Source organism: Corvus moneduloides, chromosome Z (assembly GCF_009650955.1).
Source record: "Corvus moneduloides isolate bCorMon1 chromosome Z, bCorMon1.pri, whole genome shotgun sequence".
Classification (NCBI taxonomy): Eukaryota; Metazoa; Chordata; class Aves; order Passeriformes; family Corvidae; genus Corvus; species Corvus moneduloides.
The window spans coordinates 72,349,141-72,376,895 of record NC_045511.1 but is presented as its reverse complement, the minus strand read 5'-3'; the positions used below and the strand labels follow the sequence as shown (position 1 = coordinate 72,376,895).

The following is a 27,755-nucleotide window of genomic DNA, read 5'->3' as shown; positions in this document are numbered from 1 at the left end:
GTATTAAGTTTTGGGATTAGATTTTTAATACTGATACTGAAGGTAAGGTAAATGTTAAGAACTGGATGAGGAATTTTGGCACGTTGGGCTCCTGACTCCTTAATACAGAATTTAATACCATGTTTCTCTCTTTTGCATCTGCTAAGAATGTAAAAAAGTGCTGTGCTGGATGAGATACTTGATATCTCTCTGACAGTGGAAGCAAAAGAGGCATTCTGAGAGTGTGTGTAAGCCTGAATGCGTTTTGTAGTCGTTCCTCTCCTATTCACCATGCATCCACAAACCCTTTTTTTAGCAGTGTTAGGAGGTAGCCTCTGATCTCTTCTTCATAGGATCTTTCTACAGACCTATTGCCCATAAATTTTCCTAATACCATTTTGAAGTGACTCGTATTGTCTGGTTCATTGGCCTTCCACAATTACAGTTTCCAGAAGTTCATTATCCACTTCATTTTTTTTTTTTTTTAATGTAAAGTTTCGTTGAGTGCTTCTCAGTCCCAGAATTTTGGGAGCTGAATAACAGTTCCACACTCCCCCAGTCTGGTGCCTGTTCATCTTGCCTTATCCTCTTCAAGCCGTTTAATTGCTTCAGCCCCATGAGTATTGTATTTGCCTTTGTCTTCCAGCATCTTTAGCTTCATTGGAACGTTTTTGAGATGCAGAGAGTAAAAGAGCACTCAGTAGTCAATATGTGTGCATGCTAAGTTTTTGCATAGTGCAGAACTGTTCCCTCCATTCCTAACTCTCCTCATGATGCCAGACATTCTATTGAAATTTTGCCTGACGCTATCCATGGAGGCAGAGATTTTGGGAATCTTTCAGTGATGGCTTAGAAATGTTTCTCCTGAGCTGTAGCTGCCAGTTCCGAGTTCAAACATCACATAAGCATGATCTAGATTACTTTTTAGAAGAAGCATCACTTTACATTTTTCTTTGCAGAAGCTCTTCTGCCATCTGTTTAACAACTCACTTATTCTTATAAAAAGTCTTTCTGTACTTCCTCAGTATCATCAAGCTTTTGACTTCTCCACCGAAGTCAGTTATCTTCCTCAGACTGCTAGATGTCATTGTTCACCCCATTTTTCAGTCATTGATGAAAACTATTGAATAAAATTTCTGACTCTGATCACTTCAAGATGGCACTATTCAGACTTCTCTGTCCTGAAGAATTACAATCTCTGCCCATAAGTTTTTCTCTTTGCTTCCTGTTCATTAATGGATCTTTCATTCAGCCCCATGTTAACTCACATTCAGTGACCTCTGTTGCAATACCTTGTCAAGGGTTTACTGAAAGTGCAAGTATGTCTATAGAATCTGCTTACTTGTGTGCTCTTTTTTCCTGTTCAGAGCTGAGGCACAACCCTTAGAGAAGCCATACCAACTTGTTCTGACAGACCACATTTACCCATGTCTTATTCTTCATTATGGGTTCTACCATCTTACTGGAGATGGAAGCCAGAATTGGTAATGTGTGTTCGCAGGCACCCTTTTGAGTCCTTGTAGGTGGGCCCTCCTTCGGCATTCTGCTAGTCTTCTGGAGAAGTGGCTGTTTGCCGTGCTGGGTTGCTTAATATGACCTGAGGTCTGTGATTTCACATTTGGTTTCCTTCTGAATTTGAGTGAATGCCATCTAAACCTCATAAATTTTTAACCTCCAACTTGTCTTACACCTTGTGCTTCCAGTTGAGCTGTCTCCTCTGACCTCTTTACTAGGAAAAAAAAAAAAAGTGTTAGAATCTTCCCAACATAATAAACAGAAAAAACTGAAAAAAATCCATTTCTTTGCCATGGGCCTCTAATCCCTGAGTTCCCCTTTCACATCTTTTCCTTTTATGGTCCCACTTACTCCTCAGCTGACTTTCTACTTTTGATGCATTGAAAGAACTTTCTGCTATCAGGTCAACCATCCTTAGCAAAGCATTCTTCAGATTAATTTTTTAACACCTTCACATTCCTTTTACATTTAAACAAACTGTAAAATACTGCCTTGCTGGTTCTTTTCATTTGAACTAAGTGTGCACCTCTTAAATGACAAAGTTTCAGCTGCTACACCTCACTTGATTTTCCTCTTCTAGTTTTGTTTCTTGTTGAGTTATCTTTCTGTCTCTCTGTCTCTCAGCCTTTTTTCATCTAAACTATTACAGTTTATCTTCACTGCAGTTTGCTATATGTGTGTTCTTACAGCAAATCTAATGTTGTTGTAGGTGGTCTCCTCTTTGCAGTTAATGGAATGCCTTATCCTGGAGAGGCAGAATCAGTGCAAGGATTTGTGATGAACTTCTCTACTGGAGAAATAATTGATACTTTCATTCCACTTAGAAAGGTAGAGTATTATATGCATAGAGTGCCTGTTGCATATAATTATGTATATGAGAACATTGGTAACATTCTACTTCTCCAACTTCCATAAGACTATTGCAGGAAATAAGATATTTTATAATGTAAGGTATTCAAAAGGAATTCTTTATAGTATTAAATAAAGACACTAGAATTTTGGGTCTTAACTTCTACATGTGGTACACATTTGAAAATTATACTAACCTCTAGATGATTCCTACAGATAATATCTTCAGCCAGGCAGTACTTTATTACTGCCAGTACAATTATTAAAAGTTAATTTAAGAGAATTGTGAAGGAATTGAAATAGTCATATATTTAGATGCTAGTAAAGTGTGAGAAAATAGAGCTTATTCCTAAGCATAAATAATATGCAACTGTGTGGTTACATCCCTCTTTACAGAATACTAGTGTGTAAGTTAAGGCTAAATGTTCTACATGCAGTATAGTACATAAAAAAAATGAGGGTTTTTTATCAGCTTCCATATATTGTGTTGGACTAAAGAATGAATGCTAATATTCCCACTTCATACCACATATACTCTTTATTTGCCATCCAATTTTAAATTATATTGAGTTATTTTTTCTGAATATAGCAAATAGCTGTGTTGCATATGAACTTAAACTAAATATGTGGGCTTCAAACCAAGATTCTTTATTTTTGAAAATATATATTTCACAGGATAAAATGGAGTGTAATAATAGGAATAGAAATATTATTAATATATTTGTAGCATTAATACATGGAATAATCTCTATGTTGTTATCCCTGGAGAAGGCAAACATTCAGTAGAAATGGAATCACTCTCCTTTCGCACATTAGACTTTCACACCAGCACCTGCTGCATTTTCCAGTCTAAAGGACTGAATATGACCAGGCTCAAGTTAGGGGTTAAGGAGGCCTCATGAAGGCATAGAGATTTAAGGGTAATCTGTGACTGCTTATCTTCACAGAGCTTTGAGATGCCACATGATATTGTTGCATCAGAAGATAGAACAGTATTTGTTGGAGATGTTCATGCCAAAGCAGTGTGGAAGTTTGCATCTGCAGAAAGTACGTTCTTTTTGTTCTTTATGTCCTAACTTCACATTTTGTATCTTCAGGTCAGTACCACTTATCTGGTACCCTTGGCCAAGAGCCTGGTGGCATAATGACAGTGATGTAAGTGCACTACAAGCTTCATCTGCAGCAGTTGTGTGCTGCTGCTCAGTTTTCATTAAAAGACCATTATTCAGCATTGCTGTGTGCTCAGTCAAAGAAGAGTCCTGGGCACATGAGTTTGTCACAGAAGGAATCAAAATGCATTTGCCTTACACATCATTGTCAGTAAAACACTTAAACAAAAGTGTTACTCTAGTATTTTAGTAATTTCAGTGTATCATTTGCTGAGAACTCAACTGCTTCCTGTGAGGCTATAATGTAGAAAACTCCCAGGGGATGAAGTAGAAACACAAGTCAACTTAAAAATTATATTCATTTCATTGGGAGCGTTTATCACTAGAAAATTAATCTAGTATAATTTGAAGTCCTATTTCCATACAGAGGAAACACTTGCCAGTTTTAATCTAGTAACCCCCAAAGCAAGCAGCTTCACTTCAGGGAGTGATTAGTCAGACATCAATTTAGTAGGATTCAGAGAGAGCTTACATGTTTTACAGGAATAAAAATATAATCCACTGCTGCATTATATGGGATAAAAAAATGTATGACGGAGATAAAGCCTTAGGGTTCAGGATGTTAGTCATCCAGTTAGAGTCCACTGCTATAAATGACTAAGCTAGTTATTCCTTATTTGTCTCTTCATAATTCATGGATTTTCCTTTGGGGCATTTGGTATCAGCTGCTCTTAATAACAGGAGACTGGACCACATAAACTGTAATTCTAATTGGATATGTTTTTATCTGCATCTAGTAAACTGAACATGACCAATTCTCAGCTTTTATTCAAAGAAACATGAGAATAAAAAAGTAATGGAATTTTTACAGGTTAGATGAGGGAGTCCTTGTATAAAATTTTCTTTTTAGTTTTTGCTGAAGTATAAAAGAGCAGTAGCTAAGAAACCCTGATTCAGCCAGCCTTTAAATCACTATGATTTTGATTATAATAAACAGTTTTACATTTGTGGGAATCCATGAACCTTTAGGCATACCCATAAAATCTTTCTGTTTCATAAAAGTTGATTGTTGCAAGCACCCTTCATGAATCAAGCTCTTTCTTTTTTTCTATGGCCTTGTGAGCTATTGAATAGTTTATATTGACTCTCCATGGTGAAGTTCAGGTATTGATGGGAATGTTTACTGTAGGATTGTACTGTACATTTGAGAAAGCTAGCAGGAAAATGTCACTAGTGCCTTTCTGAAATCAGTTGTCCTGAAGAATGATTTTGTTTTACAGAAATGGAACATCGGTCAGTTAAAAAGGCTGGTATTGAGGTACAGGAAACAAAAGGTTAGTCTGATGCATAATGAAAATGAAGGGATCAGTATGTTCACGTAGACTAGTGCAGCTTCTGCCAAGCTGAAGGGAAAAAATGCTGACTAGTTTGTTTGGTTTTTTTGAGTTGCTATAGGAAGCACTAGAAAAAAACTTGTAACACTGTTACCTGGTAGATGCTATTTCACAGTCAACCTAAACATTTCATTTTCAGTGATGACAAGTGCTTCACTGTCACAGAAACTAAGATAAAAATTTAACTAGTAGGTTAATTCCATTCTACCATCTGGTATGGTCCAGATTGGTATCTGTGGCAGCTCCCATAGATGCAGAAATAGCTCTGAAATACAGCTGTGATAGTTACTCCCCACCATCCTTTCTCCACAACCCTCCACCACCAAAAAAATGGTTATTTGAAATGGCAATTGGTTTATATTCCTGTGTCTTTCAGTACATAGCCTTGTCAGTCACACCATATGGCAAGAAATACCATTTTTTTGTATTTACATTTCTTTCCATAGATTTACTACACTTCTAATTTAATTGATCTGCATGAAAATGGAAAAAAAGAAAAAAGAAAATGAAAGCATGTAGGAACAATATAAGGAGATAGTACACACAGGAGATTGAAAGTGGTAAAATATCAATTAAGGTAGATGAAAAGTAATTTTTCTATTATGCAGCTCATTTCACTTTCAGAAAAACAGTACCAGATTGTGGTATTATTTATAAAGGCATGTAAAATGTTCAGATGTTTGTAACTGGTTTTCTTTGGTTAAATTCAGAGGTTATGCAGTTTGCTTCAGCCATGTATATGTAGACAGAGAAAAGTCAAAAAAATCTCAACTGCCAATTGAAAGCATATAGAGTGAGAAAGGCTAACATTATGAAACAGTGAAATCCTTACTGCCATCACTGTTATCCTTTTATTTTATCTCTGTTGGTACATCAGCCTGCCTGAAGCACTCAAAAAGGAAGTGTTGAAATTACAGCATGCTGTGTATCTAGGGATATGTAAATGCATTTTTGCTTTCTTTAGCTGACTCTTCTAATGTCCTAGAGAAAAAATGCAATAGTAACACCAGGGTAAGAAAAAGGTTTTAAGTAACAATGTCTAAAACTGGTTAGAGTAGATAGACTGAAATTAACATCTTTCAATTCCACTGGGAGAAAAGAGCCAATGGACTTTGTGTCGTCTGCTTAATAAATGGGCAGGAGTGGCCTGCAATCTCACAGCCTTCTGGTGACAGACTGTTACTAGTGCTTGTACTGCTATGACATGGGGAAAGAATATATGGAGAACTATAGCTTTGCCCAGAGGGAAAGATGATGGAGGAAAATTTTCCTTAGCAGTAACTACTACTTGAACAGACAGCTGTTTTCATTGTGTCATTGTTATCCTTGTACTTCTGAAGACAATGATATTGTTATCATTTTATTAGTGTTGAGTGTTGACTGAACCATTTGCTATTCCTTCAGAATAGAACATCATTTTAATTTTGATACAGAATCAAAACAGAGTTGATTCGGAGTGTTTGTGATGCAGCTACTTGTTAAGACATGCTGTTCAGTCTGACTTCAAAATATATAGCTAGACAGTTTTACTTAGTAAAAGTTATCATGAAGCATATGCAACATCATAAAGGTTTTCCCTGAAATAGTTTTTCTCCTTGTAGGCATAGAGTTAACAAATTAGTCAGGAATGACTGGAGGCTGTTTTCAAAAGCTCTCCAGATTTGTAGAGCCAAAATTCCTTCATGAAGTATAACAGTTCTGAAAATTTAACCCTTTGTCACAGTTTTATTAGAAAGATCTTTAAAATTTTCCTTTTTGTTTATGATAATATGACGTATACTGGCTTTCTGTATTTCTTGCGGAAGTGTTCTGTCATAAGGAGATATTTAATTGATACTACAACACATGCTTATTTGGAAAGATGGATCATTGGGGTAATTTCCTGTATTTTAAATAGTAGGTACTTTTTAGGACAAAACTCTGTTTGACACAACTCCTTTCCCCATTTGAGAAAAGGGGAAGGTATCATTCAGACTTTCTCTGCCTTATATTTGGGATAACCTCAGCAAGAGCCAAAAATGTCTCCATAAGAGTTTGTCTTCTGTTTCCTTGTTACAAAGCACTGAAGGTATCCTAGCTTGTTGTTTCCTGTAGCACCTTGTTCTGTGTTGCTCGATGCATATGGATTACATACAGAAATTGTTTTCTTTTTAAAGAATCAGAGACAATTGTAGAAGCCAGATTGAAAAACAAGCCAGAATCGACAGACCCTCTAAAGAATACGGATAAACACTTGGTCCAGGAGGCCAGCAGCACTGGAGTTTCCTTTGTTCTTATTACAACTCTTCTTATTATCCCTGTTGTTGTCCTTCTGGCAATTTTAGTATTTATTCGGTGGAGGAAGACAACTGTCTATGGAGGTAACTGTGAGTAACTGTTCTAGAGAACAGGCTTTTCTTATTCTAGTTCCAAGTATCACTGAACACTGAGGGGTGAGGGTATGACAAGATCAGCTCCCTGTGCCTTTGCCCTCCTGAACAGTTGCAGTGCTGCTGCATGCAAACTAAGGATCAGCAAGGACACAGCACCTGCAGCCCCCTGAGCCTTTAATATTGCATCTCAAACTAGCATCTCTTCAGAACATGTATCAAAAACTTTAATTGGTGTCAAGGCAAAAATTGTTACCTCAAAAATTAATAGAATATATTAATGTTGTATTGTCTAGAATTCAGAAATTTTAATACTGCAAGCATAGTTTGATTTTCTGGTATGGGATCTTTAAATTGCTGAGAACAAAAGACTCCATGGGTATTCTAGAGATACAAGCAAAATCAAAGCAGATACTATTACAAGAGATTATATATTATTGTTTTACCTGGTCAGTTCTGTGAGTCAGACATGCTTCCAAAATGCACCTTCATCAATTGCTCTGAAAGCTTTAATAGGTACTTAGAAGTTATGTAAATTGGTTCTAAATTTGTATTGTATAGTAGCATTATTTTTCATAAATTGGCAGACTGCGATAGACATTTGATCACTAGACTTGTTATTTTGTATCATGGAATTGTTTTATCAAGATACTTACATCCAGAGAAGAAAATCTATATGAAGTAGACAACACAGTTCTGCCACTGGTCAGGACCTACTGTGACAGAGTAGGCCATTCAGCAATCTAATACAGCTGTGCAACTGAATTGGATATATTTTATTTGAAGATTTCAACATACAGCTTCCTGACTCTTTGTATTCAAAAGTGTTAGCACATCAAATGTGCTAGATAGCATATCAAATATGCTAACACTCTAGACTACAGCAGTACTGCCATAAATGGCTTCTTAGAGCTGCTGATTGGTTTGTTGAATGTCTGTGCTTTTTATCAGAAAATGCAGGTAATTATTTGATCATAGAACATTGGGGGTTTAGCTTATTTTTGAAATTTACTTTATTTTTCAGCTGATGGGGAACACAAACTTGATTCTAGTTCAGGCAGAATTTTAGGCAGACTTAGAGGTAAGTAGTCATCGAAGATGTTTTCAAACACAGTAACTGGAGGCTTTTTTTCTGTATTCTTGTTGAATAACAGATTTGATGGAACTTTCTCAGAGGAGGGATTGGGGGCAAAGATCAGGGGTTTTTGAAAACGTCTTTTAAAACAACTTTCATCTGTCATTATCTGCCCACTAAAGAGTATGAGTCACTACCAGTGGGAGAGCAGCAGCTATGAGTTATTGTGAATCTGATGAATGAAATGAAGCACTTTGAAACTAGGAGCAAATGGGTAGGAACACCAGTAAACTGTGTAGACTTAACGAAATAATGGATGCTAAAAAAGCATAGTCTGAAACTTCTCCTTCAAAGATGAATTTCCTTCTTTTTTCCTAATACATACACTCAACTTATGTGGCTCCTGCGCTCAATCTTTAAAAACAGTTTCTGGACGAACACTTTAAATAATCACCATTATACTGTTTAATTAGTAGATAGATTTTTATTCCCCCCTTAGAGTTAAAGCAAACCTTACAAAAATCCTTTCCTTTCCACAGGGAAAGGCAGTGGTGGAATTAACCTTGGGAACTTCTTTGCAAGTCACAAAGGCTACAGCCGAAAAGGGTTTGACCGGCTGAGCACTGAAGGAAGTGATCAAGAAAAAGATGAAGATGATGGCACAGATTCCGAGGAAGAGTGTTCAGCATCTCCACTCCCACCAGCACCTTCATCATCCTGAAACCAACCTTTGAGTTCTCCATTATACGGTTCAACCCAAAATGTCAGATTCTTTTTCCCTTAAGCACGTTTAAGACTTCGTGTATTTAATTGTAAACTGTTCTAGTCTGTGTGGGGCTGTACACTGGTTCCTTTAATTTTTGTTTGGTTTTAGTTACGCTTTTTAAGTGGAGGAGTTTATGGAAATTCCAGATCAGTGCTGTTGGTTTTTATGTGAACATCTTAATAAAGCAAAGTCTTCTAATTGCAGGACTGATTTAAAGCAGTAGTATTTATCATCAAATATGGGGATCTTGTAAATAAGTCTTACTATCTGCTTCATCAAAATATATTTTCCATAATTATTCAGTTGCCAATTTCTGTTTTGTGCCTTTCCTCTTCAATATCCTTAACCTGTTGCAGTACAGAGAATATACAGTGCCACAAGAAAATGAAGCTGCTAAGTCGTCTTCTATTTTTTTAGATCACTAACATGATATTGCATTGAAGGAAAGAAAAAAGCCTCTATTTAATTTTTTTCTTCTTCCTACCTTGATGTGTTTCTGGAATGTCTTATTTTTAGATGGTATCACTGTTAGAACACTATTTTCAGAACCTGAATGTAATTTGTGTAATAAAGTATTCGCAGAGCATTGGCTGTCGGAGTGTACTTTGGAATTTTTGCTTACATTTTTTTGTATACAACTTTTGTAAAAGTTACATGGGCCAGTTAATACAGTAAAAATTTTAATGTGTTCTACCAGCAGAGAAAGAAATGCTATTTTGTATGGAAGCTGGAAAAATATTTTGCTATGTCACAAGGTTGTTTGGGGGTTTTTTTTAAGTCTAATAATCTGCATACATGTACAAAGTCAACCTTGAACATCTAAAGAGGAATTTTTCTTGTAAACAAAACTGCAAGGTGTTTCCTTAATAAAACACATGGTCACAGCTAAGAGGAAACCTGTGTCTCAAATTAAATATGCAAATTAGTCAGGATAGGCATCTAATACTACCTGATTGGAAGTACTGATTTTCATTTTTTCTCCACAATTCCTTTTTCATTCATACAACAGGAACCCTCAGTTCTGTAATGAGCTCTTGTATTTAAAAGCAGACTTACGGAAGTCCTGCTGGATAATTACCCTCTCTGTATGAGTCATCTGGAGTGTGAATCATTGTGTAACATCATCATGACTAATCGGTCCAGTTTGATGATCAGAGCATAATTAATGTCCTTTTTAAACTGCTATTATAAGCAGAGTGTACACAGCTGTAATTGCCACAGGGTTTTATGAAACAGTTTTCATTTTCGTCATTGCAGGTGTTGTAATAGGCTGCTGCTGGCATTGAGGTCGGAAAATAGGCTTTAGGCTCCTTGTGGTGGTTTTGCAAGATGGTTTATGGGGGAATAAGGGTAATAATAGTGGAGCACAAGGTAAGATTTCTTCCCCCAGTGAGATTTTATAAATCCCCTTTTTCTGGAAAAAGGAAAAAAAAAAACAACAAAAAACCCCAAACTTAAAATCCTTTGCGAGCTAGTTTCTTTTGTCACATACGGCAAAATCTCCAGGACAGCCATCTGAAACACTGGAGTACAGGCAGTTTTGTGTGAAATATATTCAGTGCATACTCTTAACTTGCTCTCTCTCATGCAAATTTTTGTTTTCCTAATGTTACAAGGAAAACAGCCTGTTTCTTTCTCACTTTTGAAAGCAAGGCAGTATTATTTTTAGCTGTGGCCTTGATCCTCTTATATATGAATAAAAACAAACCAGTTAGTTGGGAAGAATCTTCTGAAGCTGTCTATAAAAACGCTAAATCACTAGTTTACAGGAAGTTTCCAGTGACAGCAATTAAGAAAGCTGTGGTGACACTGCTGTCATAGGTGGTGTATATACCATCAGTTCTAAAAGATGACAGGCTTTTCTCAAAAGCAATCAATAAGGGTGTGTTTTTCTAACATTTGGTTAGCTCACTTTGTGTCCAAATAATGTTGGGTGTTCTCTGCTTCCATTAGCCGAGCTCAGTGGAAGTAATATGCAGCTTCCCTCTTTGTCCTTTCCTTTATTTGAGCTATTATCTCCAATTCTAGATGATGTTTTGTTGAGAGGGAATCAGCTAAACAATTTAATTGCAAGTACAGGCTAAAACAGATTATTTGAGCTTTACTCATAATCTCAGCTCTCTGGAATTCAGACACTGGTCTCTACAATAATCCTGGGCTGCCTAAAGAGAAGCAGGATGAGGGAGCAGATTCTGCCCCTCCACTCTGCTCTGGTAAGACCCCACCTGCAGTGCTGCATTCAGCTCTGGGGTCCCCAAAATAAGAAGAACGTGGACCTGTTGGAGAGGGTCCAGAGGAGGCCACAAAGATGATCAGAGGGCTGAAGTACCTCTCTTGTGAAGATGGTGAGTGAGTTGGAGTTGCTTGGTCTGGACAAGAGAAGGCTCCCCAAAGATCACATTTTGGCCTTTCAGTACTTAAAGTGGGTTTATAAGAAAGACTGAAACTTTTTACTAAGGACTGTAGTGACAGGACAAGGGGGCAATGATTTTAAACTGAAAGAGGGAGATTTAGATTGGATATTAGGGAGAAATTCTTTATTCTGAGCATGGTGAGGCAATGGCACAGGTTGCTCAAAGAAGCTGTGGATGCCCCGTCCCTGGAAGTGTTCAAGGCCAGGTTGGATGGAGCTCTGAGCAACCTGGTCCAATGGAAAGTGTCTATGCCCACGGCAGAGAGGTTGGATTAGGTGATCTTTAAGGTCACTTTCAACCCAAGCCATTCTGTCATTTTTAATAACTGCATAGACAGGCAACCAGCTACTTTCCAGCAGCAATCAAATTTCAGCACCTCAGGTTTTGTGCTCTAATTTTGTACAGATGCAATGGCAAAATTGGAACATCTGAACCTGCATGAAGGCACTGAATGTTCTTTATCTCTTACTAAAGCTGCATCTTATGAAAACAATGTACCAGAGACTTCATAGTGCAATAGAAAATTCACGTAAAAAGGAAGACACAAGCTTTATGAATCATAGTTCTCATTTTAATAAGCCATCAGACCATCCTCCATCCTAACAGGCTCTATGTGCTAATATTTATTGTATTAAATGCTGAATTCTAGTTATTCAGTCTAAGCTGGTGGAGTTAGAGAGCATGTTTAAATTCGTTTTCAGTAGTTATTCCAGATAAGATTATGCTTTAATGAACAACATGTAATTGCACATTTTAAAAGACATGGTATTACCTTCCATATGTTGTTGATTAATCTTTTAAGCCTTTTTAAGAAGTAAGAATCTTGGCTATTGTAGGGGCTGAATATTTTCATTTAAACCAGGCTGACCAAGTAGCTACACACCTTTCCCTCTGGTTGTACTGTACTAAGCATCTGCCTGTTTTAAATAGTCTGACCCATGGGATGTCCTTCAGAATGATGGGAAGGTGGCTGTGATCCACTGGCAAGTGGTGTCGGGTAATTCTTGGCACCTTGTTGTGAATCTGCTCTAAGTGAGGGCAGACTGGGACAACTGCAAGGTGCCATAAGGAGGATGCACTTACCTGTAACACACAGGTTGCCACCCACGTCACCTGAAAGTGTCCCAATTAACTGAAATTACAATCCAAATTAAGCAGCTGTCCTTGCTACCAAGTATCATTAGGTATAAATTGATTCCTTGGGAAGCATCTTGATTAAGTTGTTTTCTAATCAAGCAGTGCACTGTAGAATTAATGAGGATTTATAGATCAATGTGGTAAATTGCAAAAGCTTCTTCCTTGCCGAAGTTATATTTATCTAAGTTTTATGAGAGTCTTTAGGTCAGTAATGTCTGTCACACTACAATGGATTAGGATTAAGCATGTGTCATGCTACAGAGAAGCAGCTTTGGTGATTTTTAGCTTGCCATTCAAATACCTGTGGAAACTTTTTTGAAAGACTACGTATGTATTAGCAGTAAAAGTTGTGTGGAACATCACTGCTGAGCAATGTAAAAACACCTTTATTATTTAATTATTTAATTGCACTTTAGGACATACTTTAAAATTTTAAAGACTATGTCATTATATAGTTCAGAGTTTGTGTGGATTCATGTAGTGTAAAAAACCAGTAAAAAACCCCAAAACCGGAACCAAATATTTAAGTCAATTAAAATTAAGAGCTGAAATTAAGTCACTGTATTTTCTATGTAAAACACATGCTAGTGAACACTAGAGTTTTAGCACCCTGATTTGCCTTTACCTTTTGGGGTTTTTTTAATTCTTAAATGTGAAAATATTTTTTTCTTATGTGAATTATCAAAATTTGTTAGTAAAATTTATACTGTAACTGCTCTTTAGGCTCTTCTCCAATAATGGTTAAAAAATTAGATTCATCTGTACAGCTAAGCATTACCGGCAGAGGAGAAGAGGGGAGCTGACAGTGTAGAAGAGGATTTAAAATCTACAGTGATAGCTACTTACCCAGCAAAACTTGCAAACTTCTTGCTGTTTTCTGGACATGGTGGCTGAAAAACCTAAAAGAACATCCAGCTGGCATTGTTAGCACATATTTGGAGAGATACTGCATGGCAGTCAATCTGGAAGCTGCACTAGATTTTTTTAAGTACTACAGGTCATGAAGGCACTTTATTTTACTGTTTCTTTATCTCCATTCCACTTACGTTTCTTATTAACGAGTTGCATGTGAGGCATGACATTCTGTGAGTGAAGCTCTGTCTGATTTCACTGTACAGCTTTTTAGAAAACATATGGATGATGTATGGGCAATCTTATTCTAGGGCACTGTGCCAAAGTACTGGTTTAAAGATGCAGTGAAGTAATTTTTTTCCTTAGAAAAAAGTGGTAACAGCTCAGCAAACTAGGAAAATTATTAATTACAGACTACATCTCTTTTTCTGAGACCTATGAGAAACCTAAATCTTCTACTCTTTTTAATTATAAGTGAAGAATATTTTCAGAATGGAGATTAGGCAACAGCCATAAGAGGCTAAAGTTGGTGCTATTTACCATTTAGTGTTTCAGGGCAGAACCCTACCCTGGCCACTGCAATCCTTAGTGCTCTGAATACCCTCTCCCCCGTGTTTGTTACTGCTTCCTTCAGCCATGACATATCCTAAAACTGCTGCTCAAGAGAAAATTACTTGCTGGAAAATAGACTGAATCCCGCAATTCTGCCATGTTTCCTCGGGTCTGCTCTCAGGTCACACACACTGTGCCACACATAAGGAAGTGGAAGGCATGGCCTTTTCCCAGACACTTGCCTGCGAGATCCTGCTCACAGCAACCAAGGTGTAACGAGTACTGAAAGGTGCCTAGGAAGGTGTAAAGCTGTACTGGAAGTTTACCACAGTTGGCAGCTGTGATATAAACCCGCCTAATGCACAAGCAGAGAATTTTTGTACTCTGGCTCCCATGACAGGTCGGTCACACAGCGGATCATATTTCTCTCGGAAATGTATTCATGCTCCCGTAATTATCGACAATTCGATGTGAAAATTGCCGAAAATTCTGCTGCGAACGTAGTTTCGGAAAGACATCCTCGGGAGGGCAGGGTGGGCAGCAGTTCCGGCGCGCCCCGCGGACCCCGCGGGCGGCGGCTCCTGCGGGTCCAGGCTGCCACCCTGCGACCGACGCTCCAACACAGATCCCAAACGTCTCCCTCTGGAGACGAACACATGAAAGCTAAGACTAAAAAATATTGTTTGCCGGTATTACACCGTAACTATGCGCTCTGCTTTCCTTCTTCTTGGTCTTTAATCTATGGGAGTGATGGATGATGTTTCTGACTACGGTAAAGACTCAGAATCAATCTGGTGGGGAAGCACGTTTTATTTACTGCATGTCACTGAGATGCTGCACAAAACATAGAACTCATTTTCTTAAGGGCTTTTCTATTGGGGCTTTCATCACTCTGTCTGCCAGCTTTCTGAAGAGTAATGAGTATTTTTTGCAGTTTGTCTGGAATCTGACATGGTGCTACTCTCTACAGAAGGGGAAGTGAGGCATAAGGAGATTAAAGGCATCAATTGCCAAAAATAATCAACTAATTTTAGGTACTGAATTTGTGAAATCTGATTTATTCCCTTTTAACCCACTTACTCAGATATCACTTTACGTAGTTAAGGCACCTATTCTTGTCACCAGCTGCAGAGCTGAATGCTCCAGCTCTGCTGACGAGTTTTGAGATGTTTGCAAGCACCCAGAAAAGGGCTCATCCACGTGAGTAATGAGTTATACATGGAAATACAGAATTATAGAAAGTTGTGTCCAAGTGATCTGCTAATCACTGCACTAGCAATCTGTAGCAGGGCAGCACTGCCTGATGAAGGGGAAATGGTGTATTTCCTGTAACATTTATTGTTTATTGGCACACCTGCTTCTGCTATCAGTGCAGCAAAGTTGCTGCAGATCCCTTCATCTATGTACAAGTTGAAAGGAGAATTGACTAGGGAATGCAGCTCTCAGGCTTATCTGCTCCTGAATCAAAAGTTTTAAAGTTCAGTTTTCTGTCTGGTTACTTCTACCTGGAAGAGCCTTCCTCTTCAAATTAAAGCTTTTTGTGTACTGCTTTTCATTCCAAATTTCTACATAGTTTGGTTACCAAGGTATAAACAGCAGACCAACAGGTCTTCTAATAGGTGCAGAAGAGTATAGTACCCATTTCTTGAAGACACTGCTAAATCTTGCTTACCCTTGTGTCAGTTTTGGTCTTCTAATCTAGGTGCCTGGTGGGGTTTTTTTTCCAGTTTCCAGTGACTGTTCTTCTTGTCAATAGTTTGAAAACCCTGTATTTTATTTCAGTGAACCTCCCCTATGCACAGAAGGCCACATTTCAGTGCACTGGTAAGTCACTAATGAGCCTGCTGGTCAATACAGTAGATTAAAATTACCAGGAAGCCTGAAAGACCAGCAATATGTTTAATGTACACAGTATGGTAAATGTTTCTGTGTTTTCCCCATTCCTCTCTCACTGTAGCATTTTCTTTCTCTTCAGTGTAGCTCTAACAACTCTACAACACTTGCATTACTCCAGAACTGCCCCAGAAAACAGCTCTGCTGTACTGTGCACAAGTCGGGAGCTGATCACTTTAAGTAAAAAAAAAACTAAGAGAGGCTGATTCTCTTTTTCAGCTACCAAAGCAGAAATGAGTCTTACAAATAATGCCTTATTCTCCAGTTTTACTCCTGACACTAGTATTTTCTTTAAAGGCATGATATGCAAAAATAAGTATTTATTCCATGTGTGTGCACACACAGTATATTCAGAAAGACTCTTTCTGAAGCAGTCTTGGTGGAGAAAAACTGTATCTGTAGGACTGCATTTTCAGAAGACACAAAAAAGTTTGAGTATTAATTATTTCTCATTTGAAGTTTAAGACAGGATTCTGTAATGGTGCTGAGCTCTTTTCTCACACAGATCCATCCCGTGATATCACAGACATACTGTACCATACATGTGAATTTCTGTATGAGGTAGGTACCTAAGCAGCCTTGACAACCACATCTAATTGCCAAAACTTAACTGAAAATTCTTAATAAATAGTACATTCCTCCACCTGTGTTATAAGTCACGTGACAGTCAGGAGTAGAGATGAGAGGGAACACACACATTCAGAGAGCAAGATAAGCAAATTTTCCAGAGCATCACCCAGAAGTTGCTGAATTGCTCAATTCAGTTTTCTGCTGGTTTTCTTCATCTTCATGTCAATCCCCTATTAAAAAAAAAAAAAAAAGGAACTGACTTGCACTCATCAGTTTTCCACATGAAAAAATTCTGGTGCAGCTGCCTTTGAGATACAGTCTTCTCAGCAGGAAGTCCAGACCAGTAACAACTTACTCAAGGAAATCAGAGAGTAAGTTAATACCAGTGCTTCACCTTTCATAGCCCACTGTCCATGGAAAATCTCCCAACGTGCACAGGCTCAGTGAAGAGGCAACTGTAATGGAGAACCAGATGAAAAAAGCACAAATGAATATTAAATTCTCTTAAGATTTTTTCACATGCCTGAAATATTAAAACTGCCTACTCCAGCCGACTTTTGATGAACAGGGAGCAGCTGAAGCCGTCATTGTTTCATGCACAGAACACTACACATATTTGATTTTTTAAGTTTTATTGTTTTGTGAGATCTTAAATGGATTAGACTAAATTAGATTAAATTAAAAGTTGTGTAAGTCAGAGGCTGCAGCTTCCCAGAAATAATAGAAAACTGTTACATAACAGAAAAAGGAAGACATAAGCTTCTCTGTAGTGGAGGGAAAATTTACACCAAGTTGCTTAGGTTAAATTCATCTCACAGTGCACATTAGAAATGACTCATCTAAGGGTTAAATGGAAAAGGTCATTACAGTGAAATGATGCATTGTGTCCTGAGAGGATAACAGTAAGGCATGGATGGCCACATCGGCATTCTACCAACAAAATCTGAAATTTAAATATATGATCAGAATATGTGCTTTTGCTAGTGCTTTTTCTTAAAACCCAGACAAATGAACCAGTAGCTACCTGCAGCACTCTTAGATTCATAAAGCAGTAAAGTGGGTTGGGATAAGGAAGCTGGAGCTATTACATTTTTTTTTTTCAGTCTGTCACAGTAGTTCCAAACTGCTTGGCAATGAAATGTGACAGAAGACTATGCTTAAGTCTCCTCTGTCTTGGTCTGATGGGTCCAACAAGGTGAAGGCCATTTCTCTGGCTTTGCTGTGTTTGGTTCGATGCAGTGATCTTCTCTCAGCTCAGACTCATGTTTACCATCTGCTGATTCTTGGTCTTTGCAGACTGCAAGTGGAATCTGTACAGCAGACATGACATCTCTTTTGTAGGCATTTATTTCCCCTTCAGCAACACAGTCTGGCTGGCTTGAATTATTAGATCTTTCAGATAAGCCAATATAGTCATGGTCAACTACTGCATCTTGTAGAAAGTAATGGTTGTCTGTAAAAGGAAAATAGCCATTAGTTCAGATCCCTGAAGCCATACTCAAAATGTTAGCGAGGTGCTAACTTACTTTTCAAAACAATTTCCGAAAAAGAACAAGAGTGTTTAAGTGACAGCAGACTGATAATGTGAATTTCCCAGGTTCACTGAGCATCAAATGTTTGGCATCTCATTACATCCACAAAATAATATTTGCAATGATCCACATTTAGAACTTTTCTTAGCTAAGTCAATGACTAGCTTAATGTCTATCATAGTCACCTACTGAACCAACAGCTTGAATAAATGGACATGAAGATTCTTTCATTTTGTGCATGCACACAGACAAATGTGGTTTCTTCATGCTCTCACTGGGAAATCTTAATCCAACATACAACAGGCTTTCTTAAACCGTAAAAAGTTTAAAAAGTAAGTAAAATAAGTAAGTAAAAAAAAAAACCAAAATCTATCCCAGCCAAGACCGTCACTTCCTGAAAAAGGGAATTCTGTGTTTACACACTACTTCTGCAATATTCAGCAGTAAAGATACTAGGCTCTAATACTACAAAGACAACTACTTTTAACTTTTTATACAGTGACACAATTTACCAAAGTTATTGTAATAGCTGTACATTATCTACATGCTTCATATGTGTGACTCTCTCCTCATGCATCAGCAATTTAATGAGGAACCAGAAGGCACAGAGTGATCGTCCAAAAAAAGTAGCCGCCTCATGATGTGACATGAAATCAAGATCTTAGTTATGAAATCCGTAACTGACAACTGACATAAATATTTCGGCTTCTTAAACAAAATTCCAGAATTAGTTTCAGCATTGCAAATCTCTCAGCTTTAAGAGGTGATGGAAGAAATTACCATCTCTGTGTAGTTTATATAATATTTACAAGAACCAAAGCTTGACCACATGTGCCAATAGTGTGGGAACTGTTCTGCTCTTCAAGAACTCTGAAGTAAAAAGCAGCCTGTTCTGTGACAGAAGTCTTCTGCACACCATGCATTTAATTTTCCTCAAAATGCCTATGGTGACTCAAAGACTGCATGAGCAGAAAAGAAACAGCTGCCACTGTTTGATTTGCAAAAGGACACGCTGAATATGTAAGACCAAGAGCGGAAGTTGGTTACCCAAATCTTGGGGAATTTCTAGCCATCCTACTGCAGAGCATGACAATTTTATTTGCTCTGGTAAGAAAAACACTGACTTCTTCAATTTGAAATAAACTATTCCAAAATCAGTTCTCTGCTGTAGTCTTCCTATTTTAAGGCTTTAGAAGACACTCCAATGTTGTAAAAAAGAGACAGTTTCCATCGCATAAGCAAAATTAATGTGAATCCAGCCTACACCAAAACAAAAACAACAGTCAGAAAATGCTCCTTGAACACAGTTCAGCCTGCTTATACTTCTAGCATGTTCCTATACTTCTAGCATGTTCTTATACTTCTATCAGCCAGCACAAATAGAGCCAAACCAGTGATTTGAAGCAACTTTAATAGAGGCTACTTTCAAAAAGACTTTAAACATGATTCACGAGCTCTCCTCCATGCTCTGCATAGTTTCATGTCACTCATGCTCCCTGTTCTCCTTACTGAAAACTACAGATATTACATTATTGCGTGTGCTAATGTAACTCCCACTGGTGAATGAATGATACTTGTTCATTCCAATAACCTAACAACACAACAGAGAAGTTTAAAAAACAAAACAAAAAACCCAACTTTTTTCACATATATAAAAATACAAATTTAAAAAATACTATATACCTTTTTCACTGGACCCTCTTATGTATGGCTTGAGGTGAGACATCTTGATGGGTCTTTTCAGCCTGGATCCTGTGGAATCTCTTAATATTGCACAGCCATTTTCTGTGATGTAATCTATAATACAAGGACCAATCCATTCCGACTGGAAACGACCATCTTTCCACCAGTTTTTTCTTTGCCTGAGGACTTCATGGCCAACTTTAAGTCGAAGGGTATTTAATTGTTTTGACTTCCTTTTGACTGTGATTTTGGTTCTGATTTTTTGTTCATCTGAAGTTTTTTTATCTGCCTACAGAAAGATACATATAAATTACTTTTTTTCCCAAAAGTAATAATGCATTTTTGTAGCATTGGTTAATAGTGCTTAAGCATGACATTGAGTAGTTTTGGATGTGTGTAGTTCGTAGTTATGTGGGACTGAAGAGTGATGAAGAAATTGATTTTATCTTGATAAATCACCAGTCCATAGGCAATAGCTTTCAACTTATCTTTTCTGCCCTTTAAGTCGGACATAGTAAACTTCTGACAATAGGTCTCTTTTAACATTACTCCCTCCAAATACATATGAGATGTGTTACACTGAAATGAAAGGATCACAGGGGAAGGAACACAAACTAAAAACCACCACTCAAACCCCCACATGATTTTATAAGGTTAGTTGTACTTTATGCCTCAGACCTTTCCACCTTTATCTTCAGTCCTCTTACTAGTAAAATTCAAATATATAACATTTACCTGGCAATCTGAGGTGTTCTCTTCTTCCAGTGCTTGACCGAATTTTTTAGTTGCTTCAAATATTTTGGCAAAAATACTATATTTTCCTTCCACACATATATTCATAGACTCAACAGCATGTGGGTTACGGTTGAACATTTGGAAATATGGGGTGTTTTGATCTGGCTCCTATTTAAATGGGGACCAAAAGCAAGCAAATTTAGCATACAGCTTTGCAGACATTTTGGAGGATTTCAGTCAAAAGAAGACCCTTGACATACCAAATTTGTCAAATTGAAAGCATAGGCTATAGCAGACAAATGTTCATCCCAATCATTTGGATGGTCGATGCAGTACTTGTTAAGGAAAGTTTTGATTGTCTTGGACATTCTTTCATTTACATCATCTGTCTGAGGATAAGACAATACAATTTGTTTCATTCCAAACAGCGCAAACAGTTCTTCATTTATCTTCAAAAGAAGAAGAACACAATTAGTGAACATTTCCCCTGTTCTGTATCCCATTTCAAGTAAAAAAACCCTCAGTTTTCCACCCCTTTTGTTGATATGGTGGTGACTGGAAAAAGTCTTGCATACATATCGGCACAAAACACACCTGGACTGCGAATGAGAGCTAAAGGAGTAAGTAGGGCTTAGGAGCCGGTGACTGATGGTTCCTAACCACCTTTTTGCCACTTAACTCGATCTGTCATTACCTCTACATCACAGTCTGATGACTTCTTGATCTCTGAGAGGGACAAAGTGTGGCAAGTCCTTCATAATCACTATAAACCAATGTCAAAAAGACCCTTAGCTATTACTATACTGAGCAATATGGATGAAGAAGATACAGCTGGCTGCAGCATGTAAATTTATGCCAGTTCAAGTGAGTGACAAAACCTGTACTGTAACTGCCAGGAAATAATTTTACTTTGTTCTTTTAACAAAGAATAGAGCCCTGGGAAACATTGCATAGCATTATAATTGCAAATAATTGGTTTGACTTTTTTTGTATGTGCTGACTTCTTTACTTTTTCAATTAAAGAAAAAAAACACTAGAGTCTCTCTCAAAAATAATCTAAAATTCAAATCCAATATAAGGGAAAATGCATTTCTTCCTTGAGGGGAAAAAACAACCAAAAAAAAGAGATTAACCAGCCATGTAAATACTTACCTGACAAACAAGCTCCTTCCCTTGATCAAAAGGCATCTTTTGAGGTGGCCCATATAAGAAAAACACATTTATGATTGCCTTAGCAATTTCAGCTGCTGAAGTGTCATGCAGTGGTAAGATAACAGTCCATCTTGTAAACAAATCTGTCATAATTATGATGTATTTGTGACTTCTGTTGGTAACGTTGAAAGGTCCCATTAGGTCTATAGTGACTGCTGTCCATGGGTCCTCTGCTTTGATAGGGTGTGTTTTCGGCACTGTGGTGGTTGTGTTCTTTGCCACCTGGCAATGCTGGCAAGCATACACCTGGAGAAGACATCAGGGAAGACGTTAACAATAAAAAGTGATGGTGAGGTTTAAGACAACTGTCAGAATCACAGATCTCCACTATTTCTCTGTGAATCAGGTCAAATCAGGCAATGCAAAACAAATTTATCACCTTTCTTACAATTTTTTACCCTTAGATTTTTCAGACCCAGCATAAAACCAAAATAAAACCAAACAATACTAAAGGCCAGGAGAGGGACATGCAAAAGAACTCATAGCTGAATTCTCTCCATTCTGAAAGCACTGTGCTCTTTCAAGTCCACAGTACAAATTTTAAAATCCATTACTATCTGTAAATACCAAAGGAAGCAGGAAGCAGCTGGGAATGAGAGGAAGTCCTAATCATTCTCCTTTTGGCTTATCTATGTATGCTGTGGCTGAAAAACCATGTATCACAATCTTCCATGCATAACAGCTTAATCTACAGGACAGAGCCCCTTTGTCCAATCTAAATTGAAAGGAAAGACTCACATTCAGTTCACATAACAGTTGCACATGAACTCAAAGTATTCAGGTGATACAGTAAGCTGATAGCAACAGTAATTTGGCTTTAAAGGACGTTTACATATAGTTTCCTGAAGGATCAAATTCTGCCAGGGGCTCCTGCCCCTGTATCTTTGGGTGAAGGAGAAGGAGCTTTCCCAAGCTTTGATTTGTTTAACTATTTCCTGAACATGCCTAATTGTAAAGCAGAGACACCATTTTCATGTTCTTATCTGCTGGCAGCTACTCTGGCCACATATCCTTGTGATGGCATGTTGCATCCTAAAAAAGATATGTGAGAGTCCTTGCACAAGAAATCTCTCAGGGACCGGATGTGCCCTGCCTACCAAAAGAGATTATGGTTCCCCACTACAGCATAGTGGTGTGCAAGTCAGTAGTAAAAGGGTAAAAAGTAGTAAAAGGGTAAAAAGTAGTAAAAGGGTAAAAAAACACCATGCATTGCCAAGATAACCAGTTGTAGTGTGATTGCAAGCTCACATTTCCTCCTCATGAAACAGCCTGGATACTTGCTGTATCAAAGTTCATAGGATTACCCAACACTTGCAACAGACTACATAAAGTATCCTGTAGCTATGAGGCCATACCCACTGCTTGACATCATTTGTTACAGAGGTCCAGTAGTAATTAGACTCCACTAAAGTCAGTGTCCTTGATATACCATGATGAGTGCCAGCAGCATTTTTGTGGCATTTCTCGAGGACATTTTTCTTCTCTTCATCTGAAACAATTACCAGGCGCATTTGTTTTCTGTCTTTTCCAACATAGAACAACTTGTTTTCTGAAAGAAGTACCAGCAAATTATAAGCAAGTGCCTTGTCTTCTGTTTAGTTTACTAAACTACTGAGCATGACTCAGAACAGAATTTATTAAAGTAAGTTCACTTTGGTGTAAACATACCTTATTGTTTACAAACATTTCAATTATGTCCTCCAAAGAGCCATTAGTTCAGCCATGTTTATTAACTCCTCTGGACGTGAGAAGTTACAAGGGCAAGTCAGAATGCAAACAGCATTCCCACAGGAAGTCTGACTGAAACACAAATCAACACTGGGGCTCGAAAAGAGTGTTGAGACTGTTGTTTGTGAAGCTGTTGGGTGCCTGCCAGCAACCTGACACTGATGGTCATAGATTTAACTCCTCCCTGCCTTCTCTCTACACAAAATTGGCAGTTTTGATGGGATTGAGACAGCACAGCAGACTACAAAGGCTCATACATCTCCAGGGCTGCAATAAAGTTGGGAACAGCCTGGAGGCTCTCAGGTGACTGATGGCAAAGTTGTCCTTGAACTTCTGTCCAGCCATCCCCTAGACTGGATGGAGCATTCCTCGTCTCCAGCTGCAGATCTATTTCCCTTTCTGTAATACTTTCAATTACGGACTGCAGTGACTACATATTTCTCCAGTATATAAAACAAGGTTTGGCTTTTATATAGATAAATAAACCTGTCCTGGAATGGACTAAAGCAGATTGAGCTTCCATTTCTACAACCATCCTGTTATATATTAACCAGGGATTTGCAGAGCATTTGTCTCATAGAGAATGTCTATTAAAATCACAGAATGCAGATCTTGCAGAGCAAGATCTCACTTTTTTTCCCCCTATTAGCAAATCTTCATCTTAGTATCTATTTTTGGCATAATTTGAGAGAAAATTTTTTACCTTTGAAAACAAAGTTTTTGGCAGCTCTCCTGATTCCACTTCTTTCACTTGATAATGTTGTGGGATGATATTCCCCTGTTCGCTTGTAGTATGCAATCTGCTTCAGATGGAGCCCACCACTTTTTCCACTACGAACCATTGCCAATCTGAACAAAATGCACAGTATTAGATAAATTGTCAGAGAAGCACATTTTCAAGTTTTTACTGATTTCTTTGTAGCTCAGAGGCATCCTGGTTATGTAGCTTCTAAGAAGAGGTTACACCATCCACTGTACACATCCACCATCAATTTTAGCAACAAGAAACACTGCTTGAAACACTAATTTTGTTCTAAGCAGAGTTGGTTTTCTCAAACTTTAAAATTTCCACACAATGGAAGCTCCTACTATACTCATTGGACAGGGGAAAGAAATAGGATCAGAGAGAAAGAAATTGTTCTTCTCATTTTTGGGTACCTCTCAAATTCAGTTGTGCTAGAGATTGTCCAAAGATCCACTTTAGTTGAGAAAAACCCACATAAGCAAATAGGAAAAAAACAACTTCCCAAAGAGAAACAAATGGAAATTAATTTTTTTCACTAATTAATCTGACAATTAGATTTTGAAATTCCAAACCAGACGCTGCATGCAAGGTAACAATTCATTCCTTGACACAGGTTGACTTCCCTGATCACATTAATAAGCAATAATATAATTAGTAAAATAGGCCATTGATACAGAATATGTTTGAGTTTAGCAAGAATAGCATCAAAATAATTACGTAATAATGAAAATAGAAATATTCACAGGCAGGATTACTGATGCAGGCTCTACATGATTTGAGTGGTTTGTTTTTTTCCCAAATCTGTTCCGGCAGCATAGATGAAACAGCAGTTTAATCCTGCTCTCGTCGATGTCTGCAAGAGCAGGATCAAGCTTGGGGTCTGCCACGTCATAATTTCATAGTGAATGCTGGTTATCCACAGCATTAAGTAAATTTCTTCCTTATCCTGCCATTGTTCCAATGCCAGACTGTGACAATACATGCCTGCTAAAAAGAGTAACTAGTTTGTCTGCTGTGTGTGCTAAGTGACTTATAATTATGGGAAAGTGACAGTATCCAGTGAGTATGGAATGTGCATCATCTCATTATGTGCTGATGCTATTTGAAAACAAATTGTGTAGGACAAGATGTCTATTTTTCAATTTACAGATCCTCACCTACCTTTACTACGCTGGTTGTGGGAAGGAGATAAAGAGCTCTTATGAGTGATTATGCCAGCTTTCATTTCATCCTTTCCTCCCAGAAAAGAAACTGCTATATGTTATTTTTGGAACCTGCACCCTGAGCTAAGCACTGCTATTATCAATGGCAAATGCATTCCAGGAACTTCCCATTCAAAATGTGACGAGACTTTTGCCACACTGAATATGTCATTTTTGTACAACCTAGAGCTGGTTTTCAAAACCAGCCAAGTCTCTTGTCATACAACATTAGTTTTAAAGTAAAATTTTCATACCTGAGGGAACTAGCACAGATGTACTCTTCAACACCACGATCCTGCCTGTGAAGGAAGAGGGTGTTTCAGAACAGGGAAAGAGAGGAGCCAGAACACAGGACTGTTCTCACACAGCAGTTTCCTGTAAATTTACATCTGACAGCACATGCTAAACCAACCCACCGAGCTGGTAAATTGGATAACTAACAGCAGAAAAAAAGGTGTGGCTACCATGAAATAAATTCATGTTTCTGTTGTTTAAAATAAGTCAATTAACTGGTATTACTGAGACTAAAACAGCACTGGTGAAGGGCAATTAAAATCTCCCATCTGCCAGGGGTACACATTCAAGTTTTACTCAGAGGTTTCCTGAAGGCCAGTCCTGTACTTAAGTTACCTAAAGTCAAAACTAGCCAGGTATGACCTGTTACTTAACCACAGGGATGATGGACTCTTTTGGCTTGACAGACTTTTACACATGGGAGGAAAAGATGTTACAGAACAATCTTTATTCTTCCAGTACTTTTGAAACTTTCCTGAAACAGCAAATATTCTCCATGGAGCCCAAAATTGCCCATTTTAATAAAATGAGGTTGCACAGCAACAAGATACTTGTAAACAGGACCACAGCATACACTTCAGCTAAGCAGACACCCTATCCACGTTCCTGCAATGGCAGTTTCTGTTGTAAAAGTTTTGAAGAGCTTAGGTAATGAAGCCAATGAAGAAAGAATGCACTATGTAGCACCCACACACATTAATTTAGTAGGATCCTGATCCAGCAAACTGTTATGTGCTTCAGCAGTCTGATGGACTGCTGCCTAATGTGAGCTTCCTTCCTGGATATTTAGTTTCTTGTGTCCCTACTAATCTTTTCTCCCACTACCTAATTTACTTTGTTTGGCCTAGTCCTAAAAAAAGCCAAACAAGACAGCTCTGAAAAGAACAATTTATAAAATCTTCTGGTTTTCTTATTTATTCAGATAATTCCTACATTATGTCTGTCAATACTCATAATGCATCTGGTAGTCTAAAAATCAAAGCCATAACATCAGCTATCCATTTTTTAGTACCTTTGAAGCTGGAAAAATATACACTAGGAGGTATTTTGGCAAAGAGAATGAAACTTCCATATAACCAGAGGTCTTTTGGCTTTAGTGGCTTAGCCAAGACAGCCACACCTGCTAACACTTAGCTGCTTCATTCTTTAATGCCCATTTCTCCTACACACAAACACAATCCTCACAGGAAAACTATTATTTTAGTCCAGCTTTTGATCAATTCCCCTACCTCTGGCTGCAGTTCCTACAAGAAGCAGGAGTTGCCTGTGGAGCCCTGAATCACAGTCACAGAATGGTTTGGGTTGGGACGGACTTTAAAGATCATCAACTTCCAAACCACTGCCATGGCCAGTGACACCTTCCACTAGACCAGGTTTCTCAGAGCCCCAAACCCACTTGGGATCAAACACTTCCAGCGATAGGACAGCCACAGCTTCCCTGGGCAACCTGTGTCAGGGCCTCACCACCCCTCAGTGAAGAATTTTTTCCTAATATCTGACCTAAAATTGCCCTTCTTTGAATCCATTCCCCCTTGCCCTATCAGTACGTGCCCATGTAAGAAGTCCCTCTCCAGCTCTCTTGTAGGCTGTCTCCAGTACACAGCTTAAAAACATCACTTTTCTAACCAAGGTGCTTCCAAAAACATGTAAATCAGACCGATGGACTCGCCTACATCCCTCCCTGGTTTTGCAAGCGTGACAGAGGGCTGGGGCGGGCGCCTATGAGGCCGAGTGGACAGGCACGCGAAACCGCGTCTTGCCGCCCGCGGTAGCTTCAGCCGCCATCCAGAATTCCCAGCAGGGATTCCTCTCGGGAAGGCGCCTCCGCATCCTCCCTCCCGCCCACAGCACTACACACCCCAGCATGCACCACGCCTGCGCAGGGCATGCCGGAAGCGGCCGTCGAGAGTGACCGTCCCCGGGGCCTCGCACGGCCGAGCCCCGCGCATGCGCAAGGCGACGCCGACGCGACGTTTTTGCTGCCCGCCGCCGCCCCCCACCGCCCCCTCGGCTAGGCGGGCACAGCTGGGCACAGCCACCGTGCTGCAGGCACGTACCTGCTCCGGCAGAGGTACCGGCAAGGCCCGTTCGGGGGCCGTCGCTGCTGTCGGTCCCGCCGGGAAGCGCCGGCCCTGGCGGCGCCCCGAGAC

At 38.7% G+C, this 27,755-nt stretch overlaps 2 protein-coding genes across 27 annotated transcripts in view; one reads left to right on the top strand and one right to left on the bottom strand.

The window, feature by feature from the left end:
- The window catches only part of PAM (peptidylglycine alpha-amidating monooxygenase), a 122,703-nt gene extending 113,044 nt beyond the window's left edge, over positions 1–9,659 (top strand). For 9 of the 19 annotated variants that reach the window (XM_032095851.1, XM_032095842.1, XM_032095858.1 and 6 more), the window contains 6 exons: positions 2,204–2,322; positions 3,291–3,390; positions 4,733–4,786; positions 7,003–7,212; positions 8,240–8,296; positions 8,830–9,659. In XM_032095851.1, coding sequence (XP_031951742.1) covers positions 2,204–2,322; positions 3,291–3,390; positions 4,733–4,786; positions 7,003–7,212; positions 8,240–8,296; positions 8,830–9,011 — 722 coding nt within the window. In that variant the 3' untranslated portion in view covers positions 9,012–9,659. The remainder of the gene's footprint in view (positions 1–2,203; positions 2,323–3,290; positions 3,391–4,732; positions 4,787–7,002; positions 7,213–8,239; positions 8,297–8,829) is intronic. The other 10 variants (XM_032095859.1, XM_032095850.1, XM_032095855.1 and 7 more) reach the window with 8 other exon arrangements.
- Positions 9,660–12,101: 2,442 nt separating this feature from the next.
- Positions 12,102–27,744, bottom strand: GIN1 (gypsy retrotransposon integrase 1). 8 transcript variants are annotated; one of them, XR_004237444.1, is made up of 10 exons: positions 27,663–27,744; positions 25,566–25,610; positions 24,068–24,213; positions 22,992–23,185; positions 21,577–21,882; positions 20,685–20,873; positions 20,425–20,592; positions 19,690–19,978; positions 17,499–17,927; positions 12,102–16,929 (listed from the first exon to the last, which is right to left on the bottom strand). XR_004237444.1 is itself a non-coding variant. In XM_032095863.1 (9 exons), the coding sequence occupies exons 3-9, from the start codon at positions 24,204–24,206 to the stop codon at positions 17,632–17,634; spliced, it is 1,581 nt and encodes a 526-aa protein (XP_031951754.1). In that variant the 5' UTR covers positions 24,207–24,213; positions 25,566–25,610; positions 27,663–27,744; the 3' UTR covers positions 17,090–17,631. The 8 variants fall into 8 exon arrangements, 7 of the variants coding, with proteins under 7 accessions (XP_031951754.1, XP_031951756.1, XP_031951755.1 ...); XM_032095863.1 differs by lacking the exon at positions 12,102–16,929 and having other exon boundaries at positions 17,090–17,927; XM_032095865.1 differs by lacking the exon at positions 12,102–16,929 and having other exon boundaries at positions 17,090–17,927; positions 22,992–23,125.
- Between the last annotated feature and the right edge of the window lie 11 nt (positions 27,745–27,755).

Excerpts from the sequence above, each read along its gene's own strand:
- GIN1 (XM_032095863.1), bottom strand. The coding sequence starts at position 24,206 with ATGGTTCGTAGTGGAAAAAGTGGTGGGCTCCATCTGAAGCAGATTGCA. Across the intron at positions 23,186-24,067 it reads CAAAAACTTTGTTTTCAAAG|AAAACAAGTTGTTCTATGTT; the intron begins GTAAAAAATTTT and ends TACTTCTTTCAG. Across the intron at positions 21,883-22,991 it reads CAAATGATGTCAAGCAGTGG|GTGTATGCTTGCCAGCATTG; the intron begins GTATGGCCTCAT and ends TGTCTTCTCCAG.